General features: G+C 46.1%; 1 protein-coding gene across 9 annotated transcripts in view; it reads left to right on the top strand.

The window, feature by feature from the left end:
- The window catches only part of BEND7 (BEN domain containing 7), an 81,217-nt gene extending 63,287 nt beyond the window's left edge, over positions 1-17,930 (top strand). For 2 of the 9 annotated variants that reach the window (XM_055332169.1, XM_055332161.1), the window contains 2 exons: positions 3,006-3,125; positions 12,204-13,122. In XM_055332169.1, the coding sequence (XP_055188144.1) occupies positions 3,006-3,125; positions 12,204-12,331 (248 nt within the window). In that variant the 3' untranslated portion in view covers positions 12,332-13,122. Of the gene's footprint in view, positions 1-3,005; positions 3,126-12,203; positions 13,124-14,144 lie in introns of those variants that run through there. The other 7 variants (XM_055332164.1, XM_055332166.1, XM_055332168.1 and 4 more) reach the window with 7 other exon arrangements.
- Positions 17,931-18,258: the final 328 nt, after the last annotated feature.

Raw genomic sequence — 18,258 nt, 5'->3', positions numbered from 1 at the left:
ACATACTGGGAAGCCTGGTTGAGTTCTCCCCATAAGTCCCCATAAGTAAGGACTTATGCTTCCTAGTCCTCGCCCTTCCTCTGCTCGGCTGGTGCTGGGGTGGACCCTTTCCATCAAGGCTCTTATCACAGCTACACACCTTCCTCTCCCTCTGCTGGCCCCTTGAGTGACTTCACTGTCCTCACAAAAAATCCACCTGACCCCCTTGCCACATCGTGTCCAGACCTCATCCGCAGTGACCATGCCTTAGCATGCTCATATGGAACGGCTCCACCGCTGATGCTTTATACTCCAGGGTGATATTCTCAATTGCCCTTACTCTATGGCACATCCTTGCCAACCCCACTGATACTCCATTCCCTGATCCCCATGGATTTTTTTTTCAAGTACAGGAGCCTTTTGCTTTCCTTCCATATGTGGGTAGGGAGAAGGGGAGTGAAGAAAGCAGAGGTAATTAAGTCCAGCTGGCATCTGCAAGTGCTTTATGTCCCTGACCTTCTGCCAGAACCATCCAGCAGAATCCTAACCTGGACCAGGCCTACCATCCAGTGGCGCCACTCCCAGCTCAGAGCTGCAGGGTGCCGCAGGACTGTTGCCACCACAAGCATGTAGGCGTCTTTTCTGCTCAGCAGCCTCACATCCAACGTCTGCTGCTTTCCTATTCCTCTTAGAAGCAATTCCAGATCTTTTCCATGTTCTCTATACCCCTGGCCACTGGGTCACCGAGGTCTTAGGGGCAATTGCTCCAACATAGACCCCTTCTAAACCCACCCTGTCTCCCATTCTGTCAGGGCTCAGAGGGGGAAGTCTTGGTCCTGTTCAAGGGCAGCCCCCATTTCCAGACCCCACCACCTCCCTCTGGTGAGGTTCCTGTAACTGTTTCCCTCCTTCTCCTGGATCCTGCCTGCCTCAGAATGCTGGCTGCTTCCCTCAGCCTGTAAACCATGCTCATGTCTCTCTAGCTTGCCATCTTACCCCTCTTTTCTTCCTTACCCCACTGAATGCGGTTTTTGGGGAATGTCCTCTGTGGCCACCCCACCACTCCCTTGAGGACCTCCGGGTGACACTTTGCAAACTGTGTGCCTGACGCTCTCTTCTGCTCGTAGTAGACTGTTGTCCTTTCTTTTCATTAGTGCCACTCACTGGTCTTTACGAGACCACACTTCCCAGGTCTCCTGATTTCATCCATCCTGTGCACACCTTTCCTTTTGGCTGGGGCTCCCTCTGGCTCCATGCCTGGCCCAGTGCTCTGTTCATCCCATATGTTCTCATTGCCCAACATTTTTTTCTTGCTGTTCTGACTACCACGTATAGGTATGTACCTCTCAGGCCCAGATCTTCTCCCTGGATCCCTTCCCTGAACTACAGGTTTCTGTGCCGAAATATCTGCCAGTGGTCCCCACAGGGGTGCTTTTACAAACACCCCAGATCAGCATGTCCCCAACCAAACCCAGTACAGCCCACCTTTCCCCTCAAATGTTCCCTTTCTCCCATGTTTACCAGGTCATAGGATTCACCAAAAATGCCAGTTCTAGATACCGGTCTGGTGGTCTGGTCACCCCCGCCCCCTTCACTCACGCTGCCCTGACTCAGAGGATCTCAGTGGCTTCCTCCAGGGACACCCCAGCTCCCACTCCCTTCACAACCAGCCTCCCCACTGCTGCTGGCCATCGCTTCCTGCACAACTGGATCCACTGCCTCTGTATGTGGCCTTCCTCCTCCTTTCAGATCATTTCCCTAGGATAAGTTTCGGGGAGTGAGAGGCTCAGGCCACAGGTATTAGGTTTTAAAAGCCTCTCATCATATTTTACCACCTTATTCCCCAAAAGGGTTTTGCCATTTATGCCAATGGTAGTGTTTGAATGTGCCAGGTCCCCACGAGCTTATCAGTATTAAGGATTAGCTTTCTAACATTGTTTTTCTAATTTAGTAGCCATAGAGTGTGTTTTGCAATTCTTTGGTTTATATATTAGCTGACCGTTTTTCCTACATACACTTTGTCTATTTATCTATGGAGACTTTTGAAGTTTCACTTGTATTTGAACTTTTTTTTTTTTGTGGTGGTAGTTATTGAACCATTTCAGTCATATTGAGCACAGCCAGCTTTTCTTATTCTGATGAGATGTTCCTTTTTCATTCAATAGAAATTTTACAGTTTTGTACGGCTGAATCTGTCAACATTTTCCCTTGTCATTTCTTTTTAACAGAAACCTTTAAAACATTAAAACTGCCAGTATTTTAAATACCAAGAAGGCAGCGTGAGGTGACCGCATGCTACGCCTTGTCCTTACGGAGAGCAGGTTGCACAGATGGGGTGTGAAAGTGCTCCAAAGTGGAGGGAAGCCCAAATGTCCGCAGCAGCGTGCGGATGGCTGTGTGGCTTTCAGAAGGCCACCGTCTTGTCTCCCTCTTGTCCTGCCGCAACGCTCCCCACAGTTCGCTGGGTGCTCTCCTAGGTGCTAGCCCAGCACACCAGAGGCTGACAAAGTACAACCAGGACTTGCATTAAGATACAGCTGCATTATTATTTGAGTGCTGATTGAGTTAGTGGGAAACACCATGAGAATGCCATCCTTTTGTGTAATCTTGCATTACATTTTGTGTGATCTTGCCTGAGATCAGATTTAACAACAGTAACGATCCATTTGCTGAATTTTGTCATGGTGCCAGTGGTCCCATAGGTAACATATTCTCCTCTGCCCATATAAGACATGTATACATGCATGTAGAACAAATAGAGTGGTTACATCAGAACTACTTATTTTGTATAGCCAGTTGGATTTTGAAGCACCATACGCTGTATGTAAGCTGGGAGATTGGGTCCTGCCAATCTCCATCTTTACCCAAGGAACGTAGTATAGACACTGAAGACATTGAAGTTCCCACTGCGGAACTTACGGCCTTATAGAAATACACTTTTTTTTTCTTCTTAGGATAGATTCCTATTTCAGATCTGCATGCTTTATTTGTTAAAGTACTTAACAATATTTCACATTCTCTTTCAGTCTTCACAGAAAAATACTGTACTGCTAACCATGTGGATAAACTTCCTGGCCCAAGAGACTGGGTACAGATTCTACAGGATCAGATCAAACTGGCCAGAAGAAGGTTAAAAAGAGGCTCAGGTATGAATAAGCTGCAGGAAAATAATCACGAGAAGCCCTTTACTGAGTTCTTAGACGTCACAAAGTACAGTTCTCTGCTCTACGGCACTTCACTGTTTTGTCTTTTGAAGGAAAAGCTCTATAGAATGTGCGGTGGTTTTGCATTTTAAAGTCTTACTCAAGTGAGTTTTGAAATTCACCTGAAGATTAAGTAGTAAAAATTACATCAGGTCATTTATTCTTACTAGTACAAACAAAGAAGATTGCTAATCTCATTTGTGGCCTTGTGCATCTTACCTGCAAAGCTGGACCTCTCTTTTGTGATCTGCTTCTATTTGCTAATGGTTTTTGTGTGTTTGGATCAGCATGACTTTATAAAAAGTACCAGTGGCTTGAGGTAAAAAAAGATAAATAGTAATAATCCTCCCACCAGAAAAACTGCATAGAATAGACAAAGGGATTTGAAGTCACATAGATATTATTCAAATCTGGCTCTGGTGGTTCGGAGATGATGTTACCAAGGTAAGTGAATACCAGTTGAATTATGACTATTTAGATTTGGTCATTTGGGGTCTCAACGCCAGTTGGTCTATTTACCAGTAAGGAATTCCTCTGAAGTCCGTTTTCTGTCATCATGTAAGAATAATCATCTCTAGGAGGCCACAAACCTCCAGACATTTTTTTAAGCAAACAAACAATTCCAATCAAACCTCAGGATGCCTGGTCTGCCAAGAGCCTACGTGCTTCCATAGCTGCAGAGCGTAGGTTTCAGAGACGGGCTCCAGAGGCTGACTTGACCGTGGCACAGCGGGCTGGTGTGGAGGCCTGGAGGACAGCAGCGCACACGCGCAGGCCTGGGTCTCTGACTCATCCCTTGTGTGAACTCAGTGTCCTGGGCACAGTGAGGAGCCTGAATCAGCTGGTGGACCCCCGCCCCCAGTGAGGAGAGCTCCCCGCACGGGCTGGGGAAGTGCCTCCATACCCGAGACCAGGGAGCAAGGGACCCAGTGCATCTCCGGTCCTCTTCTGTAAAGCAGCTATCAGGACTCTAAAATATTTAGCACTAGATAATTTTTTTTTAATTAAAATCTTCCTTTTTTTTTCCATTTGCTTCCTTTAATACTAATTGATACTTTTTTTTTTTAAGATTTATTTATTTATTCATGAGAAACACAGAGAGCGAGAGAGGCAGACACACAGGCAGAGAGAGAAGCAGGCTCCATGCAGGGAACCCGATGTGGGACCTGATCCCCAGTCTCCAGGACCACATCCTGGGCTGCAGGCAGCGCTAAACCGCCGTGCCACCGGGGCTGCCCTAATTGATACTCTTTATAAAGAGCAGTGGGCCACGGCTGTCTGGCCATCTGTCGTTGGTAGAAACGTATTGTTGCTTTGGGCAGTAAGTCGTTGTGGAGCCCAGAAGGCCTGGCCTTCAGGTCTCTCCTCTGCTCTTCCCCAGCCCTGGCCCTTGGGCCAGTCAGTCCCCAGTGTCTGTGTCACAAAGCGGTCAGGAAGATAAAGCCTGTGTCCTGGTTGTTGTGAGGTTCCAGACCTGTGTCATACGTAGGTGTCTTCATAAATGAACCTGGTGTGCCTTATGAAAACGTCTGTGCAGCCGAGGAAGCATAGCCTGTGTCCTGGGTCAGGGCCCACACAGCCCACCGTGCCCCGTGGGCCCTCTGCTCCTGTTGTCCTAGCACAACTCTCACCCTCTTCGCCTGCGAAGGGTTTTCAGGCTTGGATAATAAATAGATCATTTGCTTGCCCGGCCCCTGGGTCTCTCCGATCTCTCTGCCTCCATTCTCTCCATATACCAATGACCGTGACTGCACGTGAACACAGTGGGGTGCGCTGGGAAGAATGGGCCTCACCTTCTGGCTCCCATCTGCCGATTACAAATTCCTGGGACCTTCGAGGAGCCTCGGGCTCTCCATTTATAGAGCAAGGCTAATACCTGCCTCAGGGCTGTTTTCAGAGTTAGAATCAGCCGGTGTCAGTATTGCCACTCACAGAACCGATGCGTCATGCCTTTATCTTCCTTCTCTCTGCCAGCCCTGAACAAAGCACAGCTATTTCTCCATCCGTGCTGGTTCTTAAAACCACTGCTGGCTCTTTCTCCTGGACGGTGTTGGTCGGACTTCCTCCCAAAGGGGTTGCGTTGCCTTGGTTGGCTTCCCGTCCTGTCCACTTCAGAACCCGTTGCCTTTTGCCCTGTGGCCCCACGCCAGGGCAGGAGCTCCTGCTGTATCCCCCGGATGATCAGATTCCTGTTGACATTAACACTCTACTTGACCTGCTTGTGGATTTTGACTCCATGGGATCTCTTCCCTTGGGCTCTGGGGCTTCCCTGTCTGCTTGTCCTCCCAAGTCTCCCGCTGCCTCCTGGGCCCGCCTCTGAAACTCAGTGGCTGGCTTTCCATTCTTGGTGCTGTTGTTATTCTCCAGCCTCACCCAGGACCTGAACTGTCCGACCATCGATGGCCCATCAGTGTGCAGCTCCAGATGTGGCCGTACCTGAGACCCTAGACTTCATTCTCTGAGAATTAGATCTGATCATGTCCCACTCCTGATGAGAGACTTCGCCAGCTTCCTGTCTTCCCCAAATACCATCCTTTCTACAAGCCCCTTCAGCATGGACCCAGGGCCCTTGACAGATGGCCCATCCTAGTCACCTACTCCTACTCCAGTCTTAGGCCTGTGCATCGAGCCTCATCAGACACCCTCCTGTCCTGAAACGTGCTGGGCTCTCACACACATGCTTTCCCTCTGCCTGGGAGGCGGCACCTCCTCTCGTCACAGATTTTTTTTTTAATTTTTATTTATTGATGATAGTCACAGAGAAAGAGAGAGAGGCAGAGACACAGGCAGAGGGAGAAGCAGGCTCCATGCACCGGGAGCCCGATGTAGGATTCGATCCCGGGTCTCCAGGATCGCGCGCTGGGCCAAAGGCAGGCGCTAAACCTCTACGCCTCCCAAAGATCCCTCGTCACAGATTTTTTTTTTTAAAATATTTATTTATTTATTCATGAGAAACACAGAGAAAGAGAGGCAGAGACACAGGCAGAGGGAGAAGCAGGCTCCATGCAAGGAGCCCGATATGGGACTCAATCCCCGGTCTCCAGGATCACACCCTGGGCTGCAGGCGGCGCTAAACCGCTGCGCCACCGGGGCTGCCCCCTCGTCACAGATCTTAAAGGTTACTTCCTCCTGGAGCCTTCAGAGGTGGCCCTGGCCCTTTGGTCTTCTGCCCCCAGAATAATGGCACTCCTGTGTCTCCCCCACTGACCATGAGATCTTCAGGAGCAGAGTCTGCATCTGCAGTGTGTTTCGATCCCAAGTGTGTGGCACGTGGTGGACATGCGAGAATATTCGTTGAGTGAGCCAGCAGATCAGTCAGTGGAAAGGAGACAATAACCCACAGTGAAGAGGTCTTACTGTTTAGCTGATCCTGGTCATGTGAGACCCCGGAGACTCTCCCACCAGTTCCTTACTTAGCATTCAAGTACTCATTCCATGACCCCCAGAACCCAGGGGGCAGCATCCCTGAGCTCTGTCCCTGGGAATGAGGGGCTCTCATTTCCTTCTCAGCCCCCTACATCCTTAGTCCCCTCCGTTTCCCCTCGTCTCCCTTCCTCCCACATAGGCTGTGAGTCTGGAGTCCCAGTGACCTCACCCTCTTCAGGTAGATTAACTGAGTAACACTGAGGAAGATTAACTCCTGGCTGGTGGGTGTCTCACCCCTCCTTAGGCTACAGGTCTCCTGCCTCAGCCTGACTGGCCTCACAAAGGCCGCCTTTCATTACCTCAGCCTCCTTAGACGTCAGGCTCCAGGAAAGAGCTGAGGAGGGAAAGTTGTTTTTTTGTTTTTTTTTTTTACAATTGAATGACGGGTGTTATCAAAAGACAACTGCCCAATAGAGTCCACAGCAAATAACCCCTTACTGAACACTGATGCCACGTGGGGCGCCGTGTCTCCTCAGTTTCATTTCCCAGAGCAGATTTCACTTATTAAAGCCTGAATGGTGTTTTTGTTAGTAAGTATTAGGTTGGTCCTGCCTTGGTGGTCTGACCTGTTTGGGTATGTCAGGACTCTATTTACCTATTGGGGAAATTGTTCAAGCTCCCCCAGATCAAAGACACTAAGTAGAATAGTCAGGCCTGAGAGAACTCTGACATCTGCCGCAGGGGAGACCGACCTGACTTTAATGCTCCATAAGCCCAGAAGAGAACGAAAGGCCAGAGTACCCCAAGAACCGGCAACTTGGCTTCCCTTTGGTCCCGAGGATGCCCCCAGCTTCTAGGCCGGAGGTTGGTTAGCACTTCACTCCCTCTGCCTACAATCCACAGAAGCTGCCTGCTTCCTGAGGGGCGGGGGCAGAAAGGGAAAATATGGGAACTACTCCGAGCAACTTTGGAATTTGAGGGGCAAGAGCTGTATAAATCCAGAGTACCGACGCTACTTATCCAGGAGCTGCAGAGACAACTCAGTGGAAGGAAGACGACAGCTTCATGCTACAGAACATGCACCTCTGGCTTGAGGAGAATGATTACAAGTCCCAGGGGGACTTGAAAAGTTTAAGTTTGAAGAGAAACCCTTGAAGGTAGAAGACATGAAAAGTAGAGTATTGAGTATATATCGAGTGTGTTGTGGAAGGCTATTTTCAGAGACACAGAAACAGCCTTGCTGGTGTTAAAAGGAGAACCACAGGCCCAAAGTGGAGTCTCTCGTGCTCGGGCCACATCACCAAGCAGGCTCAGTACCTCATCTGATGGTACTTTCAGCCTCCCCCAGGAACGTAGTCTTAACTGATCAGTCAGCAGTTTTCTGGCCGGGACCCTCTCCATCTCCCAGAGCAAGAGGAGGCAATCCACCTAATAAGACCCTCTTGTCCCCAAGGGAAGGTGGCCTTTCCCACAATTCTGCTTTTTCCTGTTTATGACTTCCCCGTCCTGTCTCTTAAAACCTTAACACTTTGCTGGAGCCCTTTGGAGCTCCCCTCTATTTGCTGGATGGGACGCTGCCTGGTTCCTGAATCACTTCAAAGCCAACTAGATCTTCGCATTTACTCAGTTGAATTGTGTTTCCAACACTGAAAGCGGGATGCATGACTAAAATAGGAAATTTGGTTTAAGTTGTGTCTCTTTGTTGTAAGGTAGTGTGGAAACATCTTCAGCGTATTGTTTCCATACCATTCATTTTTTAATGAGGAAGATGGGAAATCCATTTGTAAGCTGGTTGGAAAAGTTGATCTTCATATAAATTTATGTTTGATAAATAAAAGATAATTTTTATTTTCTCATACCATATCTTTTATACATAAGCACACCTCTTTTTTTTTTTCCCTAGTGCCAGATGCTGAGACCAATTACTATGAGTTCTGGTCTCCAATCCCTTCCCTGCTTCCCCCCCCCCCCCCGCCCCAAAGAATACACATGCACACAGTGGGGACTTCCCTCCACATTACTGGTTGGATTTCCCGCAGACTGGCCAGTAAACCCCTTCTTAACCGTCCCAGCGTTTGTGTTAGTAATTCATCTGACGCACCTGGTTCACACCCACCTGCCCATTTCTGCAGTGTGGGATCCAAAGTGTAGGCCACTCCCTTACCCTTCCCCTCCTGTGGGAGCCTCTCACGAGCTCAGGATGTTGGCTGCCCGGTTCCAGAGTCATCATCATATTTGATTTAGGGTGTTTTCACATCTAACCACTGGGCTTATATGGTCCGCCTAGATATTTGTGATTGGCGCCTTGGGCACTTCTCTGCCTTCCTGGCAGGTTCGTTCCTGCGTCTGAAAGGGGGAAGATGGCTTGAGGACAAAACTAGCCCTGACCTGCAAACCAAACTAGACCAAAGGACAGCGCATCAGCGGTGACCTGCCAGAAAGGTTTTATCTTCCAGTTTTGTCAAATGCTCTTTTCGCCGCATTCTCCTTAAGCAGCACCAAAGTGGGACCCTAGCAGATAGACACTAGAGCCACTTGCCTTTCCTTCCTGAGGCTGATGGGAACTGAGTGGCCTGGGTCAATAACGTTGCTCCCACTCACGTTTTTTCGTCTTGAGTATTCCCAGTCCAGACAATAATACAAACAGCATCTCGTAGACATTCTACAACTTCAACCTTATTTATCATATTTGGTGCAATTCCTGGAATTAGGTACAGACCCCACTGCGCAAGCCAGTCAGCTCGCTGCTTACGGAAGCCCACCCTGCCTCTAGGAAAGAGAAGTGCCCCACACAGATCTGAAAGGTGGTTATGCGAATCCACATAGAAATTCATCTGGGGACTCTCATCACATGTAATAATTTTCTCCTGTAACTGGAATGATTCCTTTGCTAGTGTGGATTTTTAATCATTTTCATTAGGCTATTTCCTCAGAGCTGAAACCACAGTTTTTTATTTGTGGGAGATCCAAGAGCAAAGCTGTCACTGCTATTAAATTTTTATTGGACTTGCTCAATCTTTTCTAAATTTCACAACTTGACTGTCACCTGAGAAGGACTAGGAGCTCGTTGTTACAGACAGATGTTATAATTAAATTTAAGGAGCACAGCCGTGTTCTTCACCCGTGACGCTTGGTCCTGCTCCTGCAGCCAGCACACACATTTGCATCCAATAATTTGTATATTTTTCAGATGTGAACATTCTGTTTTTACTATAGCACAGGATTGTATAGGCCTGGTTTTTAAAAGTGAGAATGGCTAAATTAAAAAGGGAAGGGTTTTGTTATAACTAAAGAGAAAGTATTTATGTAGGGAAAGTGACTGAAGTATACAATGAACTAGAAGATTTTAAAAATTAGCTCACAGTGATACCATGAGAAATACATCTGGACTATTCATAGCAAAGAGATTAAGAGCCCAGGTTTGCACCTGACTCACAGCCTTTACAGTGTCACTTACTAGCTGCATTCCCTTAATCTCTTTTTTTTTAAGTTTTGTTATATTATCTAGCAATCTCTACACCCAGCATGGGGCTCGAACCCACAACCCCAAGATCAAGAGCCATACCCTCTTCCTGAGCCAGCCAGGCACCCCATATTCCCTCAGTCTCTTAACCTCTGTCTCGGTGGTTTCATTTGTTAAAATGACCAGAATAATAGCCCTACCTTGTAGGGTTTTCTAAGAGTTAGATGATATATGTAAAGTGCTCAGTAAATGGTAAATAGTTAATAAATGGTGGTGGCTTTCATTGCTAATAATGTTGAAAATTTTTTAAAAATTTTTTAAAATCCTAGACAATGAAAGGACTACCACATAGTTCATCTCCCTCCTCAAATTCACTCAGACCATTTAGAAGAAAATAGTGTCTTCTTTCATAAAAATAACATTTGTTCATTAGTTGAAGATTTTTATTTGAGAGAGAGCAAGCACGAGCTGGGAGGGAGGAGCAGAGAGTGAGAGAGAAGCAGACTCCCTGCTGGGCAGGGCGCCTGCTGTAGAACTTGATCCCAGGACCCTGAGATCACGACCTGAGCAGAAGGCAGACACTTCACCAAATGAGCCACCCATGCGCGCCCCCCCCCCCATTATTTTCTAAGTATATAGAATAATTTTTAAAACCCAAAGAACAAGGACACCTGGGTGGCTCAGTGGTTGAGCGTCCACCTTTGGCCCAGGGCATGATCCTCAGGTCCTGGGATCCAGTCCTACATCAGGCTCCCTGCAGGGAGCCTGCTTCTCCCTCTGCCTATGTGTCTGCTTCTCTCTGTGTGTCTCTCACGAATAAATAAAATCTTTAAAAAAAAAAAAAAAACAACCCAAAGAACAAAAGTTTAAATGCCTATAAGCCTTTCATCCAGAGAGGAACACTTTGCATTTTAGTATGTCCTGTATTTTGTCTATAAGCCTATGTTAACATTTTTAATCTTACCATTTTTCCTATCGCTTGAATCAAATGTTTCGTTATTAAATATTCACCTACAACATCATTTTAGAGAAGAGGAGCAGAAATTCTTCTCTGCCCCAAACTGGTCTTAACTACTGTGTCTCCTCTCAGCATTTTCTCTCTGGTGGATTCAGCAGGTCAGCAGACAATGGGTCTTTCACCAGCGCCAGTGTGTAGCGATCTGAGGACAAGGTGTTAGGGGATGAGCCAGAGTGAAAGTCTTTGAATGTTTCTAGCCCTATCGGCCCCCGATTGTGTTGAAAGCCTCAGCAATAAACACAGGAGTGCAGCATTACTTTTGCTTCCCACCGGCTCAGCATTACAACGTGATGATGGCACGTGGCAGCCCCCGTGGGACCAGCCCCACGCACCCGGATGCAGGCAGCAGGAGGGTGGCTGGGAGAGGGAACTAGCCCCGGGGCCCAGGGAACAACAGGCGAAATTATCCAAGTGGCCGTGATGAAACGTGGTGACCTGTTCCCAGCATGCTGGGGAGAGTGGCAAGCCCATCAGTTATCGGGAGACATGCGAGCACTTTCTTTTTTTGTATTTAATGGAGGGTTTTCTGTGACTGAAGGACCTACCTTTGCAAAACCCTTAAGGAGATTAAAACATATCAGGCGTGAGCAAAGGTTTGCACTTTGAAACAGAGACGAATCTTTTGAAGATACACTTACTCCTTCTGATTTCCTTTATGACTGAATTGATGCCGATTTCAGACAGGCAGCTCTAGGATCTGAATTTCAGTCATCTCCAAAGAAAGGCCGGTTCTCAGGATTTCCTAAGCCTCCCCCACGGGGATGGTTCTGGGGATGACAAGGGAAAATTCTACCACAGGGATTCTGTCCTTCGATGATCATATTCTGTCCATCGAAGTCTGTCCTTCGATGATCATATTCAAACAATACCCCCCAGATTCTGGGTGGATATTTAAGCCTATGCAAACAAGGGAAAATGAACTAAGATCATCAACGATTGATAGAATAAGGTTCATAAGAGACCTCCAAAAAACTTAATGCAGGAAAAAAGATTTTATATCATTATCTTAAAAAAATACTTTAACTAATGGTACTAAAATCTGTACCATGAACCAACGAGGAAGAAAGTTGAAACTATTATGCATTACTGGAGTTTTTAAATTGCATTACTGTATTCAGGGAAATGAATGTGCTCCCTGAAACTAATGAGATTTGTGTTTTATGTTTGTAACCAGCAGAGGTAGCTGACGGTGATGAAAGACTGGACAGCATTTCTCTACCACCAACAGGTAAAACACATTTACCTTTTCATCACCCGCTGGAAAATACAGCGCATGAAAATATTTGCATTGAAAATGTTTGAAACGTCAGAGACGCAGACGCTTGAGCAAATGGCTTCTGGCCCAGACCCTTGTAATCAGAGGTTCTCAGGGCCCTGTGTTCAGAGATATTTTTACATGGAGTATGAAAAGCTCCATTTTTCTCACATGGTCTCATATCCTCAAGAGCCTCAGAGCAGCAAGTCCTAAGAACTTAGTGTCACAACATCATGCTTCCCAAAACCCGTAGACCTTAAAAGTACTTTAACATGAAATGATATTTCTTCCTAGAAAAAGGACCACCAGGTTTTTGAAAAAATTGACATACATTCTGTCCTCATCCGTCTCTCCCGAAAGGGTTTTGAGAGGCAGGAGGTCACTGCTCCTCCTTTAACAGGCACCCAGTGAAAACTGAGTGACAGAGTAAGCCTGTCCCTCTAGCCTGGGTGCACATTCCCCATCCTAGAAACAGATCAGCCGAGTAGAGCGTTTCACTGCAACATCTGCTGCAGTGCGAAGCCACAGACCGCCATCCGACTTCGTAGTATTTGACTCTGACCTTGGCCTCCTGCCTCTGTTGTTTCCTACCCGAGAGCCCCAGGGACAGGGTCCGATCCCTGAGCCATGTGATGATCAGGACTCTTTAATGACCACCCTCAAAAGACTACCTGGAGACTTCTCTGCCCACAAACCTCAGACACCTCCCCCCCCAAAAAAAACCTCTAAGTGAAAAAAGCTCAACTCCAGATGTAGGGATGATAAGTTTTTCCATAAAATCTCGCAAATAGGGCAGCCCGGGTGGCTCAGCGGTTTAGCACCGCTTTCAGCCCAGGGCGTGATCCTGGAGTCCTGGGATCAAGTCCCATGTCGGGCTCCCTGCATGGAGCCTGCTTCTCCCTCTGCCTGTGTCTCTGCCTCTGCCTCTCTCTCTCTCTCTCTCTCTCTCTCTCTCTCTCTCTCTCTCTCTCTCTCTCTCTCGTATCTCATGAATAAATAAATAAAATCTTTAAAAAAAAAAAAAAACCCTGGCAAATAGAAGAGGAGCTGATCTTTGTAGGAGCTCCTCCAGGTCAGGTATTCACTGGTAGCGCCTGTCCAGGGATGGCAAGGAAAGCAGAGTTTGCAGGTGTAGGATAGACGCAGGTCAGGACCGCAAGAAAGCTCACCCATGTAAGTGATGCACGGGCTTTCCCGGTCACCACGTAGCTAGGCAACAGATCGATGGTCAAATAAATGAACTGAGGCGCATAGCGCGAAAACAGCCCGCTTACATCAAGTTCTTCCTGCGTACAGCCATTATAGGAGAGGGAGTTCTATGCTTGTTTGTCTATGTTTCCACATTTATGAATTAAGATAATTGAAATGCATGATCTCTACTGTTCCTTCCCATCTTGTCCTTGTCCATCATGACGACTCCTATTAGCCTTGTTCTTATCACACCTGGCCCACTCCCAGTAGACGCATGAAATATTACTACCAGTAATGAAATGGCGCATTTCAGGAGGCAGTTTGGAAGAATCCCAGCTGTTTGGTTGTGCCTTCCAGCTTTCCTCCCTGCCTTTGCTGCCCTGGGGTCCATGAGCTGCCCCCTTCCTCACGGTCATCCACACGCTTTGGGCTTTATAATTATTAGCAGTACTGCTATCCTTATTTGAAAAACATTCCCCTTGAAATGATACCTTTGCATTTTCCTGTCTGAAGATGGAGGCAGAGAGATGCTTCAGATGAGGGAGTTGAACACAGGCTGATAGAACCATCTCATGGAACTAAAGAATTTCAAGGAATCTGAGAAAAGAAGGAACGTTAGAGATCATCTAGTCCCTTCCCTTCTTTTTATCCAGTCCTTTTATTTTACAGGTAAAAAAGCCTGAGGCCCAGAAACACTAAATGACTTTCTCAAGGTCTCACAGCTGGTTGGTGGCCCAGCCAGAGCCCCGGCCTCTCAACTTCCAGCCTTTATACCGCATAGCTTTCTCACATCTAAGCCAAAGCCAGCTTTCCTCTGCATGTTTCTTAAAAGACCCTAAGAGTCGATGGATGTACTAATCCCTTTAGGATTCCATTCCACCGTGTGTCTTCACAATTAGAATGCCTGTTGTAAGTCTGCGTGAAGTCCTCTGCAGTTGAAACTCACTCATTGGGAGTCCTCTCTCAAACCTTGCCCAAGGCCGCAAGGTCCTGCCAGAGACAGTAGTGGTAGGCCACCCTGCAGGTGTCTTCACTAGACTACCCACACTAAAGAGCACGACAGATAATACTGTTGATCCTGTAGCAAAGGGGTAAAGAAGTTGGCAGATTGGTGCTTAAATTTCACAGTGTTGAAATGAGATTGTCTTGGTTAGACTACTAGCAAGTCTCAATTGCCTCTAAAGTAAAATCTGGGGTCGGGGCGGCATCTGTGAAGACAGCACTACACCAACCCTCCCTCCCCGAGTGGGCCCCAGGACACCGCCCCAGAGGGGAAGTGTGCCTTTCCTGCACACCTCGCTTCACCCCTGCCTTTGAGACTCCCTCATCAGACCTTCCTTATCTCTTTTATCTCAGCTGGCAACCGTGTGGCTCCTTTTGAGAGATTGAGCAACACCCTTTATTACCGTTTGAAGGTCTTTATCCTTCTTCCAAATTCTGCTGTGCCGGGGAGGGGCAGGAAGAGGGTGTAAATCCTTTAAGTGTGTCCATGAACCAGAATCAACCAAGTCAGGGTTACAGGCAGGCAGCAGCCCAAGGATATGTGTCTCAGTCCACTACATGGAAGCAACCTTCTGCTTGTCTGGTTTTAACCACAACGTGTGCCACTTTTATAGTGGAAGAACACATTTTCCTCATTTCTTTTCCCTCACCACCCTGTCAGTAAGCTGTAAGCGTGCTGGAGCAGCTCCCAGGATTCAGCACTGTCAGGTTCTGTGAACAAACGCCCACCCTCGGGGAGCCCCGGTCCCATGTGAGGCAGCTGCGGGTGCAGACAGCGCACTGTGATAACCCCGAGAAACCACCCAGGACTGGGCAACACTGTGCCGGGTAGAAAAAAAAAAGGACAGAGAAAGTAAAATCAAACAGTGCTTTCTAAAATTTAGAAAGGAGGTAGCACAGAGCTCACCGGGGCCTAGCCATTTTTGTCATACATCAGCAATCTTTTACAAACTTCTAAACAATTAACAAAAGTAAAGGAAGAAACTATAAATTAATGTTACCACTCAGAGACAACTATTACTGGGTATTCCCCCCCCCCCCAGATTTTTCTATTTATTTTATTTACTTACACAGTGAAGGTCAAATACATAATATTTTGTTTCCTAAGGGTTTTTTTTTCTTTTTCTTTTTTTGACCTAACCAGCATTTTCCACTTTCCACAAGTCTTCATACACATTATTTTAATAGCTGCATCATGTTCTCTTTTACAGGTAAACTGTATTTTATTTAGCCATATTCTATTCCTGGACAATATGTGGACCTAACTCCAATAGTAACACACAGTCATGGACTTTCCTGTAAAAATAATCATTACAGATTTCCAGTGGCCAAAATTGCTCACTCAGCACAACTAAAGCCTTGGCCGAAAAATTAGTGATTTAAATGCGAAACAGATACTTCATCAGCGAGGTTCTCCACCGACCCAGCATACTTGCTTCTAACCCCGTCCCAGAAAAGTGTGCAGTTCTCTTCTAGAGAAGTGGCCCCCCTTCATTGTCTTGTCTCTGTTGTAGGTAATATATTTGACACCAGGAGAGGAAACACGGAAGACACAGAGCCAGATTTCACTGCCTAGACTCCCCTTGTAGTGACATTGTTCATTAGCACATGTAACTCTGCTGTTTGAATTCTCTCAGAGATCCACGTAGCGTTTCAGGTTACTGCAAAGTGTGGGTGTTCTGTGAAGCTTTCCTGTCATATCTGAATAGTTTTCATAGACTTTGTCACATGTGATCATCAAGCCTCCAGTTTGGTATGAGGTCTTTAGAAATCGTTTTTAGAGTTGACTCATTCATTACCTTCTAAAAATCCAGCGTATGACCATTGCGTTCATTGTTCATTAAAAAGCAGTTTTGTTTTTTTTTTTCATAAGCTCAATGTGAACATTACAGAGATTAGAAGCATTTTTATTTTAATGTGCACTGCTTAGATGCTGTATAGAGGAGGATAGCTCTTTCCAGCACTGAGGGAGCAGTTGGGAAGGCCAGCATTAATTAGGCCTTCAGCGGCTTAGAAGACGAAAAAGTTGTTGTGGGAGACAGGATAGCTCTGTCCTATTAGACAAAATCATTTGTGACATCAGTTCCTCCAAAGATAGCCATTTGTAACTGAATAAGTGCGAAGGATCTACGAATTCTTGAGAAAGAAAAACTTTTCACAAAGATTGTGTCAACCCAGTGACAAAATAATTAAAAGGTGAGAAACTCAAAGTAACCGGTGACCCATATGATACCTAACAACTGTTTCCACAGATGGTTTTAAACTGTGGGGTCCAGGGTTTTGGCATGGTGTGGCAACCAGCCACAAACGTACTTAATATTATATACTTTATTTGGTTCCTAGTACACTCGCCCTCCACTTCCTATGAAACCGACATATGAAAATATGAGATTATACTAAAGAGATAGCTTGCCATGTGGGTATTGTTTTACAGAAATATTTACCTCCAGATTCCTTTCTCCAAAAAGATGGTGAACTTAAAAATACCATTTTACTTAGAAACATTGCACGTAGCCCTTATTCACTGTAGAAAGCAAATTACCATGAAATCTCGGGCACTTGACCCAAAGGCCAAAAATTGGCTGGAAAGAAATTGGGACCGTAGAAATGCCAAAACCAGAGGGGGAAAATACTGTTGTGCTGACCTTTACACACCCTTCCCTGGCACTTTAACCAAGTCATGGAGGATTAGAGCTCAAAGTTCTTGTAGAGGCACCCTGTCCAAGGTACCTGTGCCATCTCGCACTGAACGTCTCAGCCTGAGCTGGGAGGGGAGCTCCGGGGCAATCCTGTGTTCCACTGAAGACCAGCTCATCAACCGAAGACAGTAGATAGGCATCCCTGAAATGTGACAAAGCCGGTTCTAGGTGTGGCTTGTGGAATCAATCTAACCGCTAGACTGCTACATCTCATATCTGTGCATCTTTTGTCTTATTTCTGAAGCTACAGGGAAGGTTCAGAGAAAGTGTTCCCATCACATCCTATAGTTACTAGCCTTTTACATTTTTAGGCCAGTTAGTAATCCCTTCCCTGAAACTGGTCCCATTGGTCATCATCCGGCGGCCTGATGAAGTCCTACAAACCAGGGCTTTTGTTGTTCTGCAACGTATGTTTTAAAATTTGTCTTCTGCCCCTGAGAAGGAAATATTTCTCAAGGGAAGGGAAAAGATTAATTAGTGACCTTTCAACTCTATTACAGTAAGATGAGTATGTTGCTACTAAAAGGTAGAAATATTTACCTTACAACTGCGAGATCTGTTAAATATGCATCACAAACCTTCGAAAGCACTTCCTTCCAAGACTGGGTGACAGCTTGGATTTTTCAATACTTGAGGAAGGGTGGGGATTGCTCAACTCACGAGTACGTGCAATGCATCCACAAATTGGAAATACATATCACAGAACTGCAACAGTGAAATCATATTTTGTACATTATAATTGTATTTGTGTTTACTGTGACTACTGTTCAGACTTTATTCAGAAATCCTTTTTATAGGCTTTCTTAGTAAAAAAAAAAGTATTCCATATCTATGGATAATGTCTCAATCTTCTGTATATATGTTTTATTAATATGTAAATATTTAGATTTTTTAAAATGACTATGTTCTTTAAAACAATTTCAACACAAGGCTAGTTGTGAAATGGTGTATAACATTGTGTTGTGCTATCAATTCCCAAGATGCTCTTTATGTCCGTTCCAGAAGAACACAATAAATTACTTTAATTGAACGTGCCTGTTCTGTGCCTGTGTGCCAGTCCTCCCGTGTTTATGAAGAGGAGT

This window comes from Nyctereutes procyonoides, unplaced genomic scaffold, assembly GCF_905146905.1.
Source record: "Nyctereutes procyonoides isolate TBG_1078 unplaced genomic scaffold, NYPRO_anot_genome, whole genome shotgun sequence".
Lineage (NCBI taxonomy): Eukaryota > Metazoa > Chordata > Mammalia > Carnivora > Canidae > Nyctereutes > Nyctereutes procyonoides.
Note: the sequence above shows the minus strand (reverse complement) of the source record. Positions and strands in the feature narration are given on the sequence as shown.